Raw genomic sequence first — 21,397 nt, 5'->3', positions numbered from 1 at the left:
GTAGAGAAGGTATAAAACATAGACTCGCAATGGCAAGGGAAGCGTTTCTGAAGAAGAGAAATTTGTTAACATCGAGTATTGATTTATATATCTGGAAGTCGTTCTGAAAGTATTTGTACGGAGTGTAGCCATGTATGGAAGTGAAACATGAACGATAATTAGTTTAGACAAGAAGAGAATAGAAGCTTTTGAAATGTTAGATGGGTAGATCACATAACTAGTGAGGAGGCATTGAATAGAATTGGGGAGAAGAGAAGTTTGTGGCACAACTTGACTAGAAGAAGGGATCGGTTGTTAGGACATGTTCTGAGCCATCGAGGGATCACCAATTTAGTACTGGAGGGCAGCGTGGAGGGTAAAAATCGTAGAGGGAGACCAAGAGATGAATACACTAAGCAGATTCAGAAGGATGTAGGCTGCAGTAGGTACTGGGAGATGAAGAAGCTTGCACAGGATAGAGTAGCATGGAGAGCTGCATCAAACCAGTCTCAGGACTGAAGACCACAACAACAACAACAACAACAAGTAGAGTTACATTGTCAATACTTTTACAATGAGCATATCTTCTGCTCAATGCATATTCTATGAAGTAAATGTAATTCCTAAGGTTGGTTTTATGATTCATGGAAGGGTTATTTCAGTTTCAGTTTGCAATAACAATCCAAGATAAAACATTTGCAACTTCTAGGCTTGTTAATTATAGGTGAAAAATTAAACTTTTGATGATTACCACCATCATCTTTGTCAGCAACGACTGGCTGTCATGGCTTGTGCTGTGGTGGACTTGTGTAGCCCATGGACAGCTTCTCATTGGTTGGCATATGTCGTTATGCTGTCATGGATGATGTTAAAGTCTGTGCTGGTGGCACCACCACTGTCATAGGAGTGCAAACAATTTGGCAAATTGCATCGAAAGCTTTCTTCCATTCACTGCTAAGATTATTTCTGGTGTTGAAGTTGCTCCCAGGGACAAAAATTTTGTTTTCCCTATGGTATTTTGTGTTTTTTTGTGAGACAGTGCTCACCAACTTTTGATTCCTCAAGTTCCCAATTTTTTATGTGTCTTTGACGTTCTGCACAGTGATCGGAAATTGTACAGATGGACTAATCAGTGTAGTTTCCTCTGCACTCACAAGTGTTGATATAAATCCCTGTGTCTGTGAGGATTGTCATTAATTGGGTACAGCATCTTATTTATTTTCTTAGTTTATCAGAAAGTAGGTCTTATTTCTCATCTTTCCAGGTCTGTGCCTATTTTGCTAGATGTAGTACCACAGGTTGTGAGGAGCACAATCAGTGTCTCACCACGTGATTGTTCAACATTTTCATGTTATTTTTTCTTGGAGAGTACGACCTTTATATCACATGCTCTGTAGCCATTCATTGGGACATATAATTCAGATGTTTACTTTCAGACACTAAGTGGTGCTCATCAGAAATAGTTTTAGCTTGGTATATCAGTCTATTTTAAATGGCTGTCCTCGAGATTGTATGGCTGAAATTCTGAATGCTGAGATGTAAAATCAGCTTGCAGTAGACAGAGCGGCCTTGGTCCCCATCTGTCTCACTCAGATTGTAACTGAATTATTGTGGCCTGTTACGTTTTATGCTAAAAAGAACTGGTACTTTTCTGTCTTCTTTCTTGGCTATGGTAATATTTGCTTGACTTACTCAGGAGACAAAGCTGCTTTCTTGAAGTCAATAATAGACGAACTAACATTGACTAAACCTATTGTAATTTCCCCTTGAGTGGTGGTTATTCTGTAAGCTTTTCTTTTGCTCGACCAACATATCCTTTTCTCTCCATCTTGACAGTGAACCGGTTGTTTCACTCCTTACTGTTTATGTGGTCAAGTAATAGATCAAGAGTCAAGAGCTTCAGTGAAATATGGCCAGTCCGTAAACATGTCATCAACATAATGATAAAATGAAGATGGTTGAAATGGAACAAAATGCATGTTCCTCAAAACATTCTATCAAGAAATTAGCCACTACTGGAAACTGTGGAGAACCCATAGCCATTCCATCAGTCACTTCATAAAATATATGTCATTACCATCTCTTTTTATCTACATGTCTCTCACCACTTGACTGGGAGTGAGCTGGTATGACCACAGCAGCTCATCAAAGAGCTCATCACAGCATTGTAATGACAAAACCCAAAAAAATTGAATGACTTGCAGTTAAGCTAAGAATGGTGTTATCTAATGGAACAGAACAGAATGTACTGTCAAGAAGCCCTCAGACAAGAACCTATATGGAAGAACTAATTTTTTTCCTGAATAGAGGATTAAATTCACTCTTATACTATGCACTGTGCCTACTGTGGATATTATAAGTGAAATGCAACAGACAGTGATACATCTCACACAGGACATCACTGATGGCGTACAAGTTGCCACAAGTTGTGTCTTAACCATAGCCAAGCCTCCCAAGTCAAACAATAGCAGAGCAGAGACAGATGGAATTCCTGCATTGCAAAGAGATAAAGGTCTTATTTTGGTTCCAGTTGCAAAGGGAAATACCACTGATGTTCTTTGGAGAACAATACGTACAAGTGCCTAAAATGGATCCCTACCCTTTCATACAGCGGAAAAATGGTGGAGTTGCTGAAGAATTTTTGTGTATGGGTTGAAGAACTATACCTCCCAGGTGAAACAGATTATCTCAAATCACAAAGAAGGTGTCTCATTGACACATATTGATAGTGTCATTGACACACAATGTTAGTGCTGTTGGTCCTCCCATCTACTTGCAGCCAAGTATCTGACCAAGTTAATGACTCCCATAGCTGACTGCTATGAACACCACATTAAAAACTGTTATATATATTTATTTAGAAAATCAAACAAATTACAGTTGGTCCAAATAATATTTTATTCAGTCTGGATGGACTTTATGTACAAAAGTTAATATGGAAGACACATTGAAAATGTTGGCAGAGCACTTTTTTTGTTGTTGTAATTATAAAGTTGTTCCAACCTTCTTTGACCACCACCTACTTCTTGTATGGCAGTAAATTTTGTGAAATGACTGATGGAATAGCTGTCAGTTTGCTATTGTCTCAAACTGTTGGCTAACTTCTTTATGGAACATTTCAAGGAACTCACATGAAATTTGGTTCAATTTCACCCAAACACCTAAGAAGAAAAAAGTCTTGGCTTCAGGTACCGGCAATTTTTAATATCCCTAGTGAGTGCAGAACAACTACATCAATCAGTCCATGTATACCATATCCGACAGCTGTGTAGAATATCAATGGCACATTAAAAGCCAAGAACTTGAGAAATCAGGAGCTGCTGATCACAACCTCGTAAATAAATATAAAATTCTGCTTGGTGGAACAATACTTATTTTTTAGAGTTGTACATGCTGCAGTTCTAGTACTAATGTGACTGTAGAAATTAGAATGTGTGAGAGCAACTTCAACAGTGAATATAATTTTAGTGGTGCATGGGCGCAAGATCTCGATGCAGAGAAGAAACGGAGAAATTTGCCAAATTGCTTACACTCCTAGCTGCTGTGGTGGCACCAACAGTGCACGCTTTGAAACTATCTGTTGCAGCATGCCAATGTAAGCTGACCAGTCAGAAACCATCCTGAAGCTGCAAAATCCACCACAGCAGCAGCCACAGTGCTCAGTTGCTCCTGGAAAAGGCAATGGTAAATGTCATAAGTTTAAGGTTTTACCCAGAGCTGATATGGGAAGAAGTTCAAGAATGTGTTATTCATTTTCAGATATTTGCATATCATATAGAATGTATTTCCTTAATGTATAATTTCTATGGTATTATCTTCATTTTTAGATATGATTTGATGCCCAGCAGCTATAAGAAATATTATTCTAAATAATTCACTGAATTTCAATTTCATGACATAAGCTGCAATGGGTATAGATATATTACCCAATTGTGATGACATATGAAAATTTGTACCAGGTTCAAGTCCTGGTCAGGCAAAAATTTTCGTATCTCACAACTGTGTAATTCATGTATATCCACTGCACTGATGTCATGAAATTTGCATTCAGTAAATAATTTGGAAGAATTCTCTTCATTCTCATTTTTTTATTTATAGCTTTGTTTCTTGGCCACTATTTCTCGTAAGAAGGTATTTCTTCTCATTTTTGTTTTGTATTATTACCTCATACACCAGGAAATTTTCTCACATTTTTTCCCAACTGATGTCTGTCTATCTTTAGTACATTAAGTGATTAGCGAAATGTGAACTTATTTTATTTTGTTATATCTCTATAGTAATCTAACAAATAAATTCTTTTTTGTGGCATAGTCTACAGTTTACATTGTGTGGTCATTATATTTCTATGCCATTGTATGACATCACATTGTCTCACCCAGATTGTAACTAAATTTTTATGGCTTGTTACATTGTATGCTGAAAAGTACTAGTACTTTTCTGTCTTCTTTCTAGGCTATGGTAATACTCACATGACTTACTCAGGAGACAAAGCTGCTTTCCTGAAGTCAATAATAGAAGAACTAACATTGACTAAACCTGTTGTAATTTCCCCTTCTATGAGTGGTGGTTATTCCGTAAGTTTTTTGGGAAAATACGCTGACCTCATATCTGGTTATGTGCCTGTAGCTCCAGTGGCCTCAGATTCTGTACCAAAAAGCGTTCTCCAGCATATTGAGGTATGTTTTATGTCTCCCTCTTCCATAAATAATAAAATTGAAAATCACCTTAAAACATCAATTGTTTCTCTTTTAATGTTGCATACTTCTTCAAGAGTGAAATCATTTCTTGCATAGCTGGTGAAGGCAATTGGAGCTTATATTTTTGGTTAAAAAATGGAGTGATAAACCATTCACCAACAGATGGTTTTCTAATGACATGTTAGCTTACCAAGCAAAAAACATTAATTTAACAATTTCACAGAGTCTAGTTTCACAAAGATTTATGCATAAGGTACAATGCTCTTTTCTGTATACATAGTTACAACCAAGGTAAATGATAATGCCAAAACTAATTGTACATTACGTATTCACATTTCATCAATTGTCGCTGCACACACCACACACGTCTTTGGACACAAAATATCCATTTTGTTCATTGCCAAATGGTTGATCAAGGTGCAGTTTTGTCTAAATGTGTTATATTATGTTAGAAGATTTAAAAAGATTGTCTTACTACTTTAAATTGTGTTTGATCACCATCACATTTTCAAGAAAATATTATAGTTTTAGACTCAGGTCAGTTAACTTGAGGAGTGGCGCATAGGAAAAACCAACTGTATAACTAACAAACCTGCACTTTATGTTTGAAGTGACATTGTTTTAGAGGCTGTATGTTCGTGTTAATTTCATATTACATGAGTTTAAGAAGGGTGCCATTAACTCACAACTCATATGCCTCAAGTACCAGCAAAATACAGTGTGTTTTACTGGCATTATTACATCTGAGACTCAATACCCAGTTTGCTTATCAGAATCTGAAACACAAATAGAGGACATTTTAATATCAAACTGCTAATGACATAAACTAATTCCATCCAATCCTCAGAAGAGTTGTCATTTACAGAGAAAAAAAAACATATTCAACAGGGACTGAGGTGTCCAGTGCATCAGACTTTACTGCAACTGTACTACTCGTTCCTTCACTCTAACTGTATCTCTTCAAGTTAGCTGTGCACTGTGACAGATGCCTACCTTCCATGTCTAGCTAGCAGAATTAAGCAGCTGTGGTGTCTCCTTAGCTTCCCAGAGTTCTTCATGGGAATGAAAGTTTCTTTTCTGTATGATATGCTCCATACTGTTACAGAGAGCAAGCTGAGACAAAGATTGTCAGTATACGACAGCTAGTTCAATGCGATACTGATATTGAATATAATAGAGGGAAACATTCCACGTGGGAAAAATATATCTAAAAACACAGATGATGTGACTTACCGAACGAAAGTGCTGGCAGGTAGATAGACACACAAACAAACACAAACATACACACGAAATTCAAGCTTTCGCAATAAACAGTTGCTTCATCAGGAAAGAGGGAAGGAGAGGGAAAGACGGAAGGATGTGGGTTTTAAGGGAGAGGGTAAGGAGTCATTCCAATCCCGGGAGCGGAAAGACTTACCTTAGGGGGAAAAAAGGACAGGTATACAATCACACACACACACACACACACACACACACACACACACACACACACACACACATCCATCCGCACATACACAGATGTGCAGATGGATATGTGTGTGTGTGCGAGTGTATACCTGTCCTTTTTTCCCCCTAAGGTAAGTCTTTCCGCTCCCGGGATTGGAATGACTCCTTACCCTCTCCCTTAAAACCCACATCCTTTCGTCTTTCCCTCTCCTTCCCTCTTTCCTGATGAGGCAACAATTTGTTGCGAAAGCTTGAATTTCATGTGTATGTTTGTGTTTGTTTGTGTGTCTATCGACCTGCCAGCACTTTCGTTCGGTAAGTCACATCATCGATACTGATATTGTACGTAGGTAAAGGAGGATGCAGAACTGGCTGTTGAAAGTAAGTTGTAAATCAGGTGTAGCTTCTTTAAAGGACTGACAATGACATTTTCACACACTATAATAATGACTCACGTAGCCATCTTCTTCATGGGCCATCAGTATCTCATGTGTGCTTGCTGTATGTACTCCCATCAGACTGTGATGTATTTTTATGTCACAGCCCTATTTATATCAGAGTTTTGCTCCTGACACTTTCTGCCCCCCTTTGTCACATGCAAGTTTTTCTGTACATATGCCATTATCTTGTGAAATGCACTTTTCCTTGATGTTTTCTGGGTATTGGATGAAAAGCCTACAAGAGTCGTTACAGGTGTAGTGCCAGAACTCAGCTCTTGCTTACACTGAAATATATACACCTGTTTATAAGATTTGTAACATCCGTCTTTCAATTTATTCCTTAATTGTTCTGTACCAAAAACTTGGAGCCTGTGCCATAATACTGTTCTTGTCATGTCTCATGCCATGATGGTTTTCTGAGCATCACTCAGTGAAAGCTGATTTGGTTGGCTGTTTTAATTAAGTGCATCATTGATGCTCATTGCACAACCCCTCTCCTCTATCACAAAATTTTTCTTGGAGTAGCCCAGTTTGCAAGAAATTGCCCATCATTATGCATGATTATACACATTAAACATGTAACCTATCATAGTAAATATATATTTTTTACATATAACTGTACAGCAAACAATTTCTAATTCTGTAAATAATCTTCATTATAAAATCCTATTTTTTGCATCAGGCAGCGTCCTTTAATCCTTCGTCCATGCGACTGACACAATCTAGGACTCTTTGTTGGTATTGTCAGCTGCATCAGTAAAGAATGTCAGCGGATAATCATTTTTTAAAAATCAGTCATTTTTTGTTTTGCTGCTTGGTAAATTTTATAGTTTCAGTAGTTTTGCACATTTGCTAGTTCACTCTTTTCGCCATGGATAGATCTGTAATAAGAAAAAAGAAAACCTTAGATGTTGACAGCTCTTCTACATCTGAGGAAAGTGGATATAAATATACTAATATTCAAAAGAGAACAAAAGTTGTGCTGCGAGAACAAAAGTTGTGCCGCTTTGGTCATCTGGTAACCAGAGAAACATAAAACCAGGATCAAGCATGGTCCAACATAACCACCACTATAAAGAAGAATATATAAATGTCAGAGTTATGTGGCCAGGTGAGGTGCCAAGCCTACACCAAAATGTTTGGTGTTCTGCAAAGTGCTGTTAAATGGGTAAATGAGCCTGTGGTACTGTATTTAATAACCTGAGAAAGCATTTGGAATGAAACCACCACAGTGTCTTTCAAAACCCATGAGAGTATTTTGAACATCTGTGCACTATCATTCAATCATCTTCTGTCATGATGAAAAAATCAATAAACCTTGGCATCATTCAAATTTCTGAAATGGTTGCCATGAAACAGAGCTTATTTTCCTGGCATACACAGAAATTGTTGCTACTGGAAGCAGTTGAACGGCTTTCGAAAGTACCTTTGTCAAATGATACAGTTCATCATAGGGATTGTGGGTATGGTTGAAACAACCAAGTTTTGGTTGTGTTGGTTTTTTCAATGCTAATTTAACCTTACTGTTAAAACCACTAAAAAAGCAGTTTCTTAAATAGCTAATGTTTGGTTTTGTTTCCTATTATTTGTTATAATAAACGTAGGAATTGAACAGAGATTTAAAAATTTAGCCTTCCTCAGTTTGAAGATATATAGGATCAAAATATTAAATTAAATAGGCAAATAAAAGAAGACTTAGTTTGCTCACTGTTCACTGCTTTTCTCGAAAAGTGATAAGTGGTTGAATTTCTCATACTGAATCTAATGATTTGAAAACTCTGTTCAAAAACATTTTGTAATCAAGAAACATACCGCTATTTGGGCATTATGAATAGTCAGTAGTAAAGTGTGAAAACTGATGTTGAATAAATCTGTTTTTCATGTTAACTTGTCAATTTTCAAGACCACAAGTGGATAAAGGCATATTATGTAGACATGGATAGCAGATCAGCTACTTTCTATTTTTATCGTAAACTATGAATGAGTTGTTAAGTCTTAAGTTTTCTCCTCGCATGATATTGCAAGCTTGTTGTGGCTCCTCCCATTTTTAATCTTTCAAAGCAAATGGTGCATTTTACTTTGTTGGTACCATACTTCGAAAAATACTTCCAGATTAAGGATGGTACCATTCTGTAATACAAGTGATGTCGGACGATGACAGTGAGAAACTACCACGCAGAGCAGATGGGCAAGTCATGCATACTGCATGCACATGTATACCATCTAATAGGCCACACAACATGGTAACGTTACAGTATTGTCTCAGCAGTGCTGAAACATTTCTTATCCCATGTGTTTGTTGCTTGTTTCTGTCAGCATTGTCATGAAAATAGAATATTTGCTTATCCCATTTTCTGTTATAACCCAATATTTCAAACCAATAGAAATTTTATGTATAAAAAAGGTTTATTTAAAAACCATAAATTTTAGCACTGTTGCTATAGCTAATTGGCATTTTTCAAACAATGGAAAATCTTGGATGGAATGTAACAATATTGTGAAAAGGAAAGTTGCTACTCACCGTATAGTGGAGACGCTGAGTCACAGATAGGCCCAATGAAAAGACTATCACAGATATAGCTTTTGCCCAGTAAGGTCTTTGTCAAATTAGACGACAAGTGCTCCCTCCCCCCACCCCGCACCCCCCATGCTGAAACAGGAAAATTAAAGTATTTGGTATTAAATAAATCTGTAGATATCGTTACACACGCACACACACACACACACACACACACACACACACACACACACACACACACACACAAAACTGCACACTCAGTTGAGTGTGGCCTCAGTTGCCTAAGACTGCAGTTGTGTGTGTGAGTTGCATTTGCATGAGTATGTATGTAAGTGTTTGTCGTCTAATTTTGATAAAGGCCTTACTGGCTGAAAGCTATATTTGTAACAGTCTTTATGTTGTACCTGTGCGCGACTCAGCATGTCTGCTATATGGTAATTGATATTTTTTTTCTTTTACCTGGTTATTAGTAAGCAATTAAAAAAAAGCTTGTTATAACTCAGGCGAAAGAAATACAGGTAAATACCAGTTACTCAGAACTAAAATAATGGTATCAGTTTTAAACATTCAGTTTTTCCCATCCCTACTTCATTGGCTTATTATGGACACGTCAGTTGCTTTTCAAAGTAATGTTATAGAAAACAAACACGATAATTTGCGCTGCAGTTAGAGGAATACTGATATTTCTGGCAAACCTCAATTATTATCTCTTGTGAGATTTGTTGTAGATCGAAAATTACTGAGCAGTACCTATTTTGTCAAGAACTGGAAACAACAATCACAGGAGCTGATGTATTTGGTGCTGCTGAGAGTTTCTTTCAAGGTAATGGATTCAAGTGGATGGACTGCATTGCTGTATGTACTGATGGCACTGCTGCAACAACAGAAAATATAAAAGGGTTTCTAACTTCTGTTCAGAATAAAAAGCCATAATTAACAACAACTCATTACTTTGTAGATAGAGAGGCTCTAATGGTGAAGACTATGGATGGAAATCGTTTGTGTTATGTCATTCTGACAGCTGTTTTAATGATAAGCTACGTAAAAACTTGTATAAAATCGTGTGTGTTTGAGAAACTCTTTAAAGAAATGGGTGCAGATCATAAAGCATTATTATTCCAGAACAATTTTCATTGACTTTCCAAAAGAAAAATATCTACTAGATTTTAAGAATTTAAAGACAAACTACTTGCATTTTTCTAAAATAATAATAATAATAATAATTTGATTTATTGAGCTTGTGTACCTTTACAATATTTCCAAATTTACTTACGCACAGATGATATGAAACGATTATATCATCAAGCAATAAAATCAGCACATTTTTTAAAACACTCTCCCTTTGGACCTCAGCTATAGGGGAGAATGATCTAACTGCATTTCCAACTATGGCTACCACACCAGGTGAATTGAACGCAGAAGAAAAAGTCAGATAAAGGAACGTGTAAAAGGACGCATATCTGGATTACAAGAAGGGATACCAAAAAATTTCTCTCAGCCTTGACTACTGGCCAGGAGAGGTTGATTGTACCTGACAAGGAAGACATCTCAAAAACAGAATTGAACACCTCTGAAAAAGAGCAACATATCAAAATATAATTGAATACAGTCCTGAGATTGAAATTTAAAGAAACTGATCCCGACATTTTTCAGATCTCAATAAAAAGTGAATATCCAGGTATTACAAATACAGCAGTATCTCTTTTATGCCCTTCTCAGCATCCTACGTGTGTGTGTGTGTGTGTGTGTGTGTGTGTGTGTGTGTGTGTGTGTGTATCCTTTACATTGGAGAATATAAAATATGACTACAGGTCTTACCTCCTTATGTGGATGGTGAGATGAGAGTGTGTCTTTCAAGAGTTTGTCTGTGTGGCATAATAGCACCTCTGCTAACTAAAATATTCAACCAGTCTTTGAACAGGGATGCTTTCATGATGTTTTGAATTATGCCAAAGTCAGACCTCTGTTCAGAAAGGGTTGAGGAAAGAAATGGGAAACTATCGGCGTATTTCTATTCTTCCAGTCCTATCAAAAGTGTTAGAGAAAGTAGCTGCAGGCGTGTTTCTGTTCTTCCAGTCCTATCAAAAGTGTTAGAGAAAGTAGCTGCAAACAGGATCAAACACTTTATTGTAAAAAATGATATTATCATAAGTAACCAATTTTTCTTTCAACCAGGAAAAAAACACTCTGGATCCAGTAAATAACTTTATTGAAAAGATAGGCAAATCATTGGATCACAGGAGTAAAGTTGCATATATATTCTGTGACCTCATAAAAGCATTTGACTCCGTGAACCATGACTTGCTTATCTACAAATTAGACAGATATGGGATGAAGGACACTGCTCTAAATTACCTAACATCATACTTACGCAACAGAAAACAAAGGGTAACTATCACCTCAGATGTGGTGAATTATCATTCTAAACGAAGTGCAGTTTCGCAAGGTGTGTGTCAAGGCTCCATTTTGGGACCAGTCCTTTTCCTGTTCTACATACATGACTTACCCATAAATATAAATTTCCCATCAGTTCTATCTACAGATGATACTTCTGTTTTAATTGAAGATGATGGTGCAGAAAAAATTCCAAGCTCCAGCGTAAGCACACTGGATACTTTAGAAAACTGATTCCAGTTAAATGGGTTGAAACTGAACTTTGAAAAAAACCCATATGGGACATTTCAAAACCGTAACTCAAAATATGTGGACCTTAAAGTACAACATAACAATCAACCTATGAAAGAAGTTGACGCAATCAAATTCCTCGGACTAAATGTGGACAAGAACCTAAGCTGGAATACACATATTGACTTCCTATCAAACAAAATAAGCAGTTTTACATTTGCAATGCAAATACTAGCAATTCCACTGACTTGCGTACACATAAAACTGCTTACCATAGTTATTTTGAATCTGTCATTAGATTAGATATGGGATAATTTTCTGGGGAAGTTCAAGTAGTGTACCTCGAATACTGAAGAAAATTGTCTGATACATGTGTACTGCACAGCAAACAGAGTCTTGTCACCCATTATTTTGGAAACTACAAATCCTAACTTTTCCCTCCATATATATTTATGAAATTATAATCTTCCTACAAAACAAGCAAAAATTATTTGAGGAGAAACATTTTAACCAAAAATATAACACAAGAAATAAAAATAATTATATGCTACCCTCACACCAGTTGAAATTATATGCATGGACTCCTCAGTATATGGGGATGACAATACAAGAAGTTAATACGCAAAAACATATTTAATATGAATCCAGAAATTTTAGAAAAGAGGCTATAGCAGATTCTGTGGGAGAAATGCTACTATTCAATAGAAGAATTCACAGAGGATGAAAGGATAATTTGAGCAATGGGTAATTAAGTGTTAGATTTTATTGTATGTATGTGTAACAAATTTGTACCATTAGTATGATTCTGTTTGTTAACATCAGCTGTTCTTTGTATATGGTGAAATTTTACCACAAATTGACGTGTCTCCTGTATCTGAACCAAATAGATTTAGATTATGTATGTTATGAGACAAATAAACTACAATTCACAGATCTACTTCGAAAAAATCACCAGGGCAAATATCTTACTAGTTTTAAGTTTTCAGTCTCTCTATATTTCTGATGTTAATGCTTATTTTTTATGTTCCTGCTCGCACAGCACAATGTCTGAAGCAACTGGAAAGAAGTGCAGGTGACCCCTGTATATAAGGGAGTAGAAGGACGGACCTGTAAAATTACAGACCAATATCCCTAACATTGGTTTACTGCAGAATTCTTGAACGCATGGAATGTAATAAATTTTCTTGAGACCAACAATCTTATGTCCACTAATCAGCAATGCTCGTGTGAATCTCAGCTTGTCCTTTTCTTACATTATATCCTGCTTACCATGGTTGAAGGGCAACAAGCAGATACCACATTCCTAGATTTCTGAAAAGGGTTTGACACAGTGCCCCACTGAAGACTGTTAACGAAGGTACAAGCGTAACAAATAGTTTCCCAGCAGCTTGTAGATTGCTTAAGTAATAAAATCTGGTATGTTGTTCTCAACTGCAAGTGTTTATCAGGGACAAGAGTATCGTCGGCAGTGCCTCAAGGAACTGTGACAGGGCCACTGTTATTCTCTACATACATAAATGATCTGATGGAAAAGGTGAGCAGGAATCTGCAGCTGTTTGCTGATGGTGCTGCAGTGTGTGGGAAGGTCTCATGATTGAATGGCTGCGCAAGGACACGAGATGACACAGAAAAAATTTCTAGTTGGTGAATGGCACCTACCTCTAAATGCAGAAAAATGTAAGTTAATGCAGATGATTAGAAAAACAGTCCCGTAATGTTGGAATACAGCATTAGTGGTATTCTGCTTGATGTGATCATGTTGATTAAATATCTAAGTGTAACATTGCAGAGTGATATGAAATGGGACGACCATGTAAAGATAGTAGTAGGGAAGGCGAATGACCAACTTCAGTTTATTGGGAGAATTTTAGGGAAGTGTGGTTCATCTGTAAAGAAGACTGCATATAGGACACTACTGTGGCCCATTCTTGAATACTGCTCAAGTGTTTGGGATCCCCACCAAACTGAATTAAAGGAAGACATTGAAGCAGTTCAGAGACAGGCTGCTAGATTTGTTACATGGTAAGTTCAATCAACATAAAACTATTACAGAGATACTTTGGGAACTCAATTGGAAATCTCTGCATGGAAGGCAATAGTCTTTTTGAGGAACACTATTGAGAAAATTTAGAGAACTAGCATTTAAGGCTACCTGCAGAACGATTCTACTGCTGCCAGCATACAATAAGGACCACAAAGATGAGATAAGAGAAATTGGGGCTCATCTACAGGCGTGTAGAGAGTGGTTTTCCTTGCTCTATAAGGGGTGTTCAAAAAGAAATGAGCCAGAGGCATTATTACAGAAACCAGTACCTGTGTGTTAGAAGTAGTAACCCCGACTGTTGAGACACTTGTCCCACTGCGACACAAGACGGTGAATGGCTGTCGCATAAAATTCCCAGGGCTGCAATGATAACCAGTTCTGCACATACAGGTGGATATCGTTGTCCAACGTAAGTTGTTTGCCCTTCAGAGTTTTTAAGGGGACCAAAAATGGCGTAATCACAGGGAGAGAGGTCTGGACTGTATGGAGGGTGCCTGAGAACCTCCCATTTGAATTTCTGCAGGAGTGCCGTGACTGTGTTGGACATATCAGGCTTTGCATTGTCGCGGAGCAGAATGACCCTACGGGTGAGATTGCGTAGTCATTTTGATTTGATCGCTTGGCAAAGGGTGGTCAAGGTTTGCATTCACTGTTGTCCCATGCCACAGGAAGTGAACCAGAAGGGGGCCATCTTGGTCAAAGAAGAATATCAGCATAACCTTTCCTGCACTCACATGGATGGCCTTGGCTTTTTTTGGTGGTGGTGACACAGCATGCTTCCACTGGAGACTTTGCTGTTTTGATTCTGGTTCGAAGTGATGACACCATGACTCATCTCCAGCCACTACTCGTGCCAGGAATGCATTGCCTTCCCAAGCATAGTGCTGCAGATGAGCAAGAGAGTAGGCCATTCGACATGATTCATGGTGTGGTTGAAGACTGTGGGGCATCCACTGGGCACACACTTTGCGCATGTGCAGTTGTTCCTTCATGATGGTGTGAACACTTCTGACGCTCAATGCGACCATGGCTGCTATGGCTTTCACTGTCACTCAGCAGTCCTAGGTAATGAGTGCATCCATCAGCTGGGCGATGTTAGTAATGCATTGTGATGCTCCAGATAGTGCATCATCGGCTAACAACACTCATCCTGCCCTGAAGCACTTATGCCACGCCTTGACCCTTGCAAAAGACGTGCAGTGTTTGCTGTATGCTTGTGACATTCGTTGATGAATGTCCGTTCATCGTACTCCTTCTGCTGTCAGAAAACAAGCAACACTTCTTTCTCATCTTTTAATGCCTCCATGTCACTGTTTGAAAAGCAACTGACAGCGTTGGACGATTGATGCATGCTGCTGCTAGCTCTGTATAATCACGTGACTTGCACGCGTGCCCTCTAGTGATGGACTGTGACCTTCCACGCTCTGGTTGGAACCACACCCCGTTACAGACGCCACATTATTACCCTCCTGTCACGAGTTTGCACATTCCAAACTCCAGCTCATTTCTTTTTGAACGCCCCTTATATTTGGGAGTGGAACAGGAAAGGAACTGACTAGTAGTGGTAGAAAGTACCATCCACCACACACCATATCATGGCTTGAGGTGTATGTGTGTATATGTAGAAGAGGCATAAGTTCCCTTATTAAATGTCTTATGTTTATATTCAGGTGTTTCTATTCAAAAGTCTTAACATAATAAATTTGTATCTGTTAGTTGTTCTGTAATTAAATAAATGAATTGTATTTGCTTTATGTGTTTGCATCATGGAATGAAGTCACATTTAGGGAGTGCCACGTACTTTGTTGTGCCCCAAAGGAAAACCGGTTGTGAAATGCAGTAAATGGGCACCTCTATGGTGTGATTGTTTTTCTTTCTTGTGGTAGGTGCTTCTGTGGGTAGCCTTGCTGGCCAGTAGCAGGAGGCACCAAATCAGTCACCCAGGTACACAGAAAATTCAAGTTCTTCAATGTTTTCATTCTTATGTATTGATGATCACATTTTCCTGAATATCATGATATAATATTTGTGTAATAATGAGTACCCCTTACCCCATGAACCATGGACCTTGCCGTTGGTGGGGAGGCTTGCGTGCCTCAGCGATACAGATAGTTGTACTGTAGGTGCAACTACAACGGAGGGGGTATCTGTTGAGAGGCCAGACAAATTTGTGATTCCTGAAGAGGGGCAGCAGCCTTTTCAGTAATTTCAGTGGCAACAGTCTAGATGACTGACTGATATGGCCTTGTAACATCAACCAAAACGGCCTTGCTGTGCTGGTACTGCGAACAGCTGAAAACAAAGGGGAACTACAGCCATAACTTTTCCTGGCGGTATGCAGCTTTACTGTATGGTTAAATGATGGTGGCGTCCTCTTGGGTAAAATATTCCGGAGTTAAAATAGTCCCCCATTCTTCGGGCGGGAAATACTCAGGAGGCGTCGTTATCAGTAGAAAGAAAACTGGTGTTCTACAGTTCGGAGCGTGGAATGTCGGATCCCTTTAATCTGGCAGGTAGGTTAGAAAATTTAAAAAGGGAAATGGATAGGTTTAGGTTAGATATAGTGGGAATTAGTGACGTTCAGTGGCAGGAGGAACAAGACTTCTGGTCAGGTGAGTCCAGGGTTATAAACACAAAATCAAATAAGGGCAATGCAGGAGTTGGTTTAATAATGAATAAAAAATTGGAGAGCAGATAAGCTACTATGAGCAGCATAGTGAGTGCATTATTGTATCCAAGATGGACATGTAGCCCACACGTATCATATTAGTACAAGTTTATATGCCAACTAGCTCTACAGATGATGATGAAATTGAAGAAATGTATGATGCAATAAAACAAATTATTCAGATTGTTAAGGGAGATGAAAATTTTGATAGTCACAGGGGACTGGAATTCGTTAGTAGGAAAAGCAAGAGAAGGAAAAGTAGCAGGTGAATATGGACTGGCAGTAAGGAATGAAATGGGAAGCCGTCTGGTAGTATGTTGCACAGAGCATAACTTAATCATACGTAACATTTGTGTTAAGAATCATGAAAGAAGGTTGTATATGTGGAAGAGGCTTGGAGACACTGGAAGGTTTTAGATAGATTGTATAATGGTGAGATAGAGATTTAGGAACCAGGTTTTAAATTGTAAGACATTTCCAGGGGCAGAAGTGGACTCTGACCACAATTTATTGGTTATGAACCGTAGATTAAAACTGAAGAAACTTCAAAAAGGTAGTAATTTAAGGAGATTGGACCTGAATAAACTGAAAGTACCAGAGGTTGTAGAGAGTTTCAGAGAAAGCATTAGGGAATGATTGACAAGAACAGGGGAAAGAAATATAGTAGAAAAAGAATGGATAGCTTTGAGAGATTAATAATGAAGGCAGCAGAGCATCAAGTAGGTAAAAAGACTGTTGTAACCACAACCAACAGTGGGAACGCCTTGGGCTGCGGATCGGAGCCGCCAGGTGGGGAAGCCGCCGGCGGTGGAGCACGCACCACCGGGTAAACACAGGACGAGTCGGACGACAGACCAATGGCAACTGACAACAACCGACCACGACTGACTATGAGCGACACAACAAGGAAGAGATAAACAATGGAGGCTTGTGGAAACCACAACACCAAACACCAAACGTAAATCCACTCGGAACCAGAGCCAGGCAAATGTCAACAACGAGCAACGACCAGAACGCAGTACCGCCGAGATAGAAACGAAATCCAGAGCGAGTACCAGACTGGCTGGACTAGGGCAGAGCGGGTCCCTATATACGAAACCGGAGAGAGCGGCTATTGGCCGCTGTCTGCACGTGGCTTAGCGGTGGCGCCCTCGCTGCGCGGAATAGCCGCCGCGGAGGCGGAGCCCTCTATGGGCTGACCATGTCCATTTGTTCTGCCGCGTGTTCAACTTCCGCGGCAGAAGGTACTAGAAAGACGAGGGCTTGTAGAAATCCTTGGGTAACAGAAGAGATATTGAATTTAATTGATGAAAGGAGAAAATATAAAAATACAGTAAATGAAGTGGGTGAAAAGAAATATAAATGTCTCAAAAATGAGATTGACAGAAAGTGCAAAATGGGTAAGCAGGGATGACTAGAGGATAAATGTAAGAATGTAGAAGCATTTATCACTAGGGGTAAGATAGATACAGCCTACTTGAAAATTAAAGAAACGTTTGGAGAAAAGAGAACCACCTGTATGAATATCAAGAGCTCAGATGGAAAACCAGTCCTAAGTAAAGAAGGAAAAGGAGAAAGGTGAAAGGAGCATATAGAGGGTCTACACAAGGGAGATGTACTTGAGGGCAATATTATGGAAATGGATGAGGATGTAGATGAAGATGAGATGGGAATGTGATACTTCATAAAGAATTTGACAGTGCACAGAAACAAGGCCCCGGGAGTGGACAACATTCTGTTAGAATTGTTGATAGCCTAGAGAGAGCCGGCCATGACAGACTTCTTCCATCTGGTGGGAAGGATGTATGAGACAGGCAAAATACCCTCATACTTCAAGAAGAATATCATAATTCCAATTTCATAGAAAGCAGGTGCTCACAGGTGTGAAAATTTCAGTTTAATAAGCCACGTTTGCAAAATACTAACATGAATTCTTTACAGAAGAATAGAAAAACTGGTGGGAGCTGACCTCAGGGAAAATCATTTTGGATTCCGGAGAAATGTAGGAACATGCAAGGCAATACTGATTCTAAGATTTATCTTAGAAGACCGATTAAGGCTGTTTACAATTTTTACAGAAACCAGATGGCGGTCATAAGAGTTGAGGAGTGCAAAAGGGAAGCAGTGGTTGAGAAGGGAGTGAGGCATGGTTGTACCCTATCTCTAGTGTTACTCAATATGTATATTGAACAAGCTATAAAGATAACAAAAGAAAAATTTGAAGTAGGAATTAAAGTTCAGGGAGAAGAAATAAAAAGTTTGAGATTTGCTGATGACATTGTAATTGTGTCAGAGACAGCAAAAGACCTGGAAGAGCAGTTGAACAGAATGGACAGTGTCTCGACAGGAGGATATAAGATGAATATCAACAAAAGCAAAACGATTGTAATTCAATGTAGTCAAATTAAATCAGGTGATGCTGAGGGAATTGTATTAGGAATCAAGGCACTTAAAGCACTATCTAGGTTTTGTTATATGGTCAGCAAAGTAACTGATGGTGGCTGAAGTAGAGAGGATATAAAGTGTATACTGGCAATGGCAATAAAACTGTTTCTGAAGAAGATAAATTTGTTAACATCTAGTATAGATTTAAGTGTCAGAAAGCCATTTCTGAAAGTATTTGTATGGAGTGTAGCCGTGTATGGAAGTGAAACATGGACGATAACTAGTTTAGACAAGAAGAGAATAGAAGCTTTCAAAATGTGCTGCTACAGAAGAATGCTGATGGGTAGATCATGTAGATGGGTAGATCATGTAACTAATAAGGAGGTACTGAATAGAATTGGGGAGAAAAGGAATTTGTGGCACAACTTGACTAGGAGAAGGGATCGGTTAGTAGGCCATGTTCTGAGGCATCAAAGGATCACCAATGTAGTACTGGAGGGAAGTGTGGAGGGTAAAAATCGTAGAGGGAGACCAAGTGCTGGATACACTAAGCAGATTCAGAAGGATGTAATTGCAGTAGTTACTTGGAGATGGAGATGAAGCAGCTTGCATAGGGATAGAGTCGCATGGAGAGCTGGATCAATCCAGTCTCTGGACTGAAGACCACAACAACAACAACAACAAGTACCAACAACAACAACAACAACAACAAGTACCTGTGAAGTAAATGTGCTTTCTGCACATTTACTCATCTGGAAATTTTACACTTAAATCTCAGCACTAACTACACCTGACGGTTATATTTACATTCTGATATTTATGGAAATGTGAATCCTTTTAAGTGACTTATCCATACTTAAAACAAAAAGAATACAAATTTTGAAATTTAGAATGATGGCTTTTGCCTTTTATGGGATATCTTTTGAAAATATGTCTTAAATCTATGCAAAACAACCATGCACTGAAGTGCCGAGCATAACCTGGAACATCCACATTTTCTCATCAAGGGAAAACTGCCACATTTTAAAACAGGAATGACATCATAATCAAAATGGAAAAAAACTCTGAAATATAGTCTCTCTTTTTCATTGAAAATTCTTACTTGACTGATGTAAAAAATAATTGTGGGCAGAGTTTTATATTGACTCTCATTCTTTATAATGTAGTAAATTTATGCTTCACCCAGACTGAGTAGAAAAATTAGAATAATGCTTTGTAAATCATGAATGAGATCAATATATACATCACATGTTACTGATATTTTTTATTGTAGATTGAATACAGATTCTGGAAGTTTACAGGATACAATTTTCAGTTTTGCTAAAATCTTTTTTTTTCCCCCCAGGTTCCTACACTAATAGTCTATGGAAGTGATGACAACACAGGTTTAGCAGAAACTTCATTTAAAAATTTGAAAGTGCTGCCTAATAGCAGGGAGGTAAAGATTGAAAAGGCTGGTCATCCAGCGTATCTCAACCAGCCCGAGTTGTGGAATAAACTGTTGTATAACTTTATGAAGTTATTGCAGTAAGTTAGAGGTTATTTTACAAAGCTATGTACTGTCAGAACTTAAAAAAAAAATGTATTGTCAGCTGGTTATGCCACATGATGTGATACAGTATTTTTGAGTGATATGTAATATTTTTATAGGCGAGAAGTTTGTGCATACGTTCTTTATTCTTCATCAGATTCTTGAAACAGAATTTAACATTGTATGTGTCGCATGTGTCATTATTTCTGTATGCTCTGTCAGCTGTGTAGTGGGTAACTGTCACTGCCTCATTGGTTTGTTCTTTTGTGAAATGTTGAATGGCAAAGTAAGATAGCCTTGGTACATTTAATAAAGACTGATTCTCTCAGGCTAAACTGAATTTTGTCTTTTGTATCCCCTACCATCAAAAGAGGTGGTCCCTCTCAACCTGGGACTCTGAGTGAGTGTTTCTCCATTCCAGTCTTCTCCTACTTATTCCTCTTTCCTGCCCAAGAAAGGAACTTACAAGGTCAAACACCTACATATAGTCTTTTTTTTTCTATTTTTTGAGGTTTCATTCAAAAATCCTGTTCTAATTTTGTCTCCTGGAGATAAGTACTGATCGGCCATTCTTCTCCTGTTGTTTTACATGCTACTTAATTACATTTAGACTGTTCATTTGTGTATAGCTTGAGAATTGTTTATTTTTTAGCAATTGTATTTATCCTTTCTCCATAGAGTGGAAATTTATATTTTATTCTGTAAATGAAATTTTAGTATTGCATTTGGAAGAATAATGTTTAAAATTTTTGGGCCAACCATTGTGTTAATCTCCCTGCTTTGTATAAATCACATTGTGTGGAGCTACAGTTCATTCCTTGCTCATTTTTTCCCAGTAGTCCCTTACTCGACAACACAATATACCGGGTGATCAAAAAGTCAGTATAAATTTGAAAACTTAATAAACCACGGAATAATGTAGATAGAGAGGTAAAAACTGACACACATGCTTGGAATTACATGGGGTTTTATTAGAACCAAAAAAGAAAAAGTTCATAAAATGTCCGACAGATGGCGTCAGTGACTGCACATGACAATTGCGTATAAAAGGAGCTGTAGTGAGA

The 21,397-nt window shown here is 38.2% G+C and overlaps 1 protein-coding gene across 2 annotated transcripts in view; it reads left to right on the top strand.

The window, feature by feature from the left end:
• The window catches only part of LOC124607283 (protein ABHD14B-like), a 61,058-nt gene extending 40,390 nt beyond the window's left edge, over window positions 1-20,668 (top strand). The window contains exons 4-6 of one of the 2 annotated variants that reach the window (XM_047139564.1): window positions 4,432-4,655; window positions 15,636-15,693; window positions 20,148-20,310. In XM_047139564.1, coding sequence (XP_046995520.1) covers window positions 4,432-4,655; window positions 15,636-15,693; window positions 20,148-20,176 — 311 coding nt within the window. In that variant the 3' untranslated portion in view covers window positions 20,177-20,310. Of the gene's footprint in view, window positions 1-4,431; window positions 4,656-15,635; window positions 15,694-20,147 lie in introns of both variants that reach the window. The other variant, XM_047139563.1, reaches the window with a different exon arrangement.
• Window positions 20,669-21,397: the final 729 nt, after the last annotated feature.

Source organism: Schistocerca americana, chromosome 3, assembly GCF_021461395.2.
Source record: "Schistocerca americana isolate TAMUIC-IGC-003095 chromosome 3, iqSchAmer2.1, whole genome shotgun sequence".
Lineage (NCBI taxonomy): Eukaryota > Metazoa > Arthropoda > Insecta > Orthoptera > Acrididae > Schistocerca > Schistocerca americana.
Note: the sequence above shows the minus strand (reverse complement) of the source record. Positions and strands in the feature narration are given on the sequence as shown.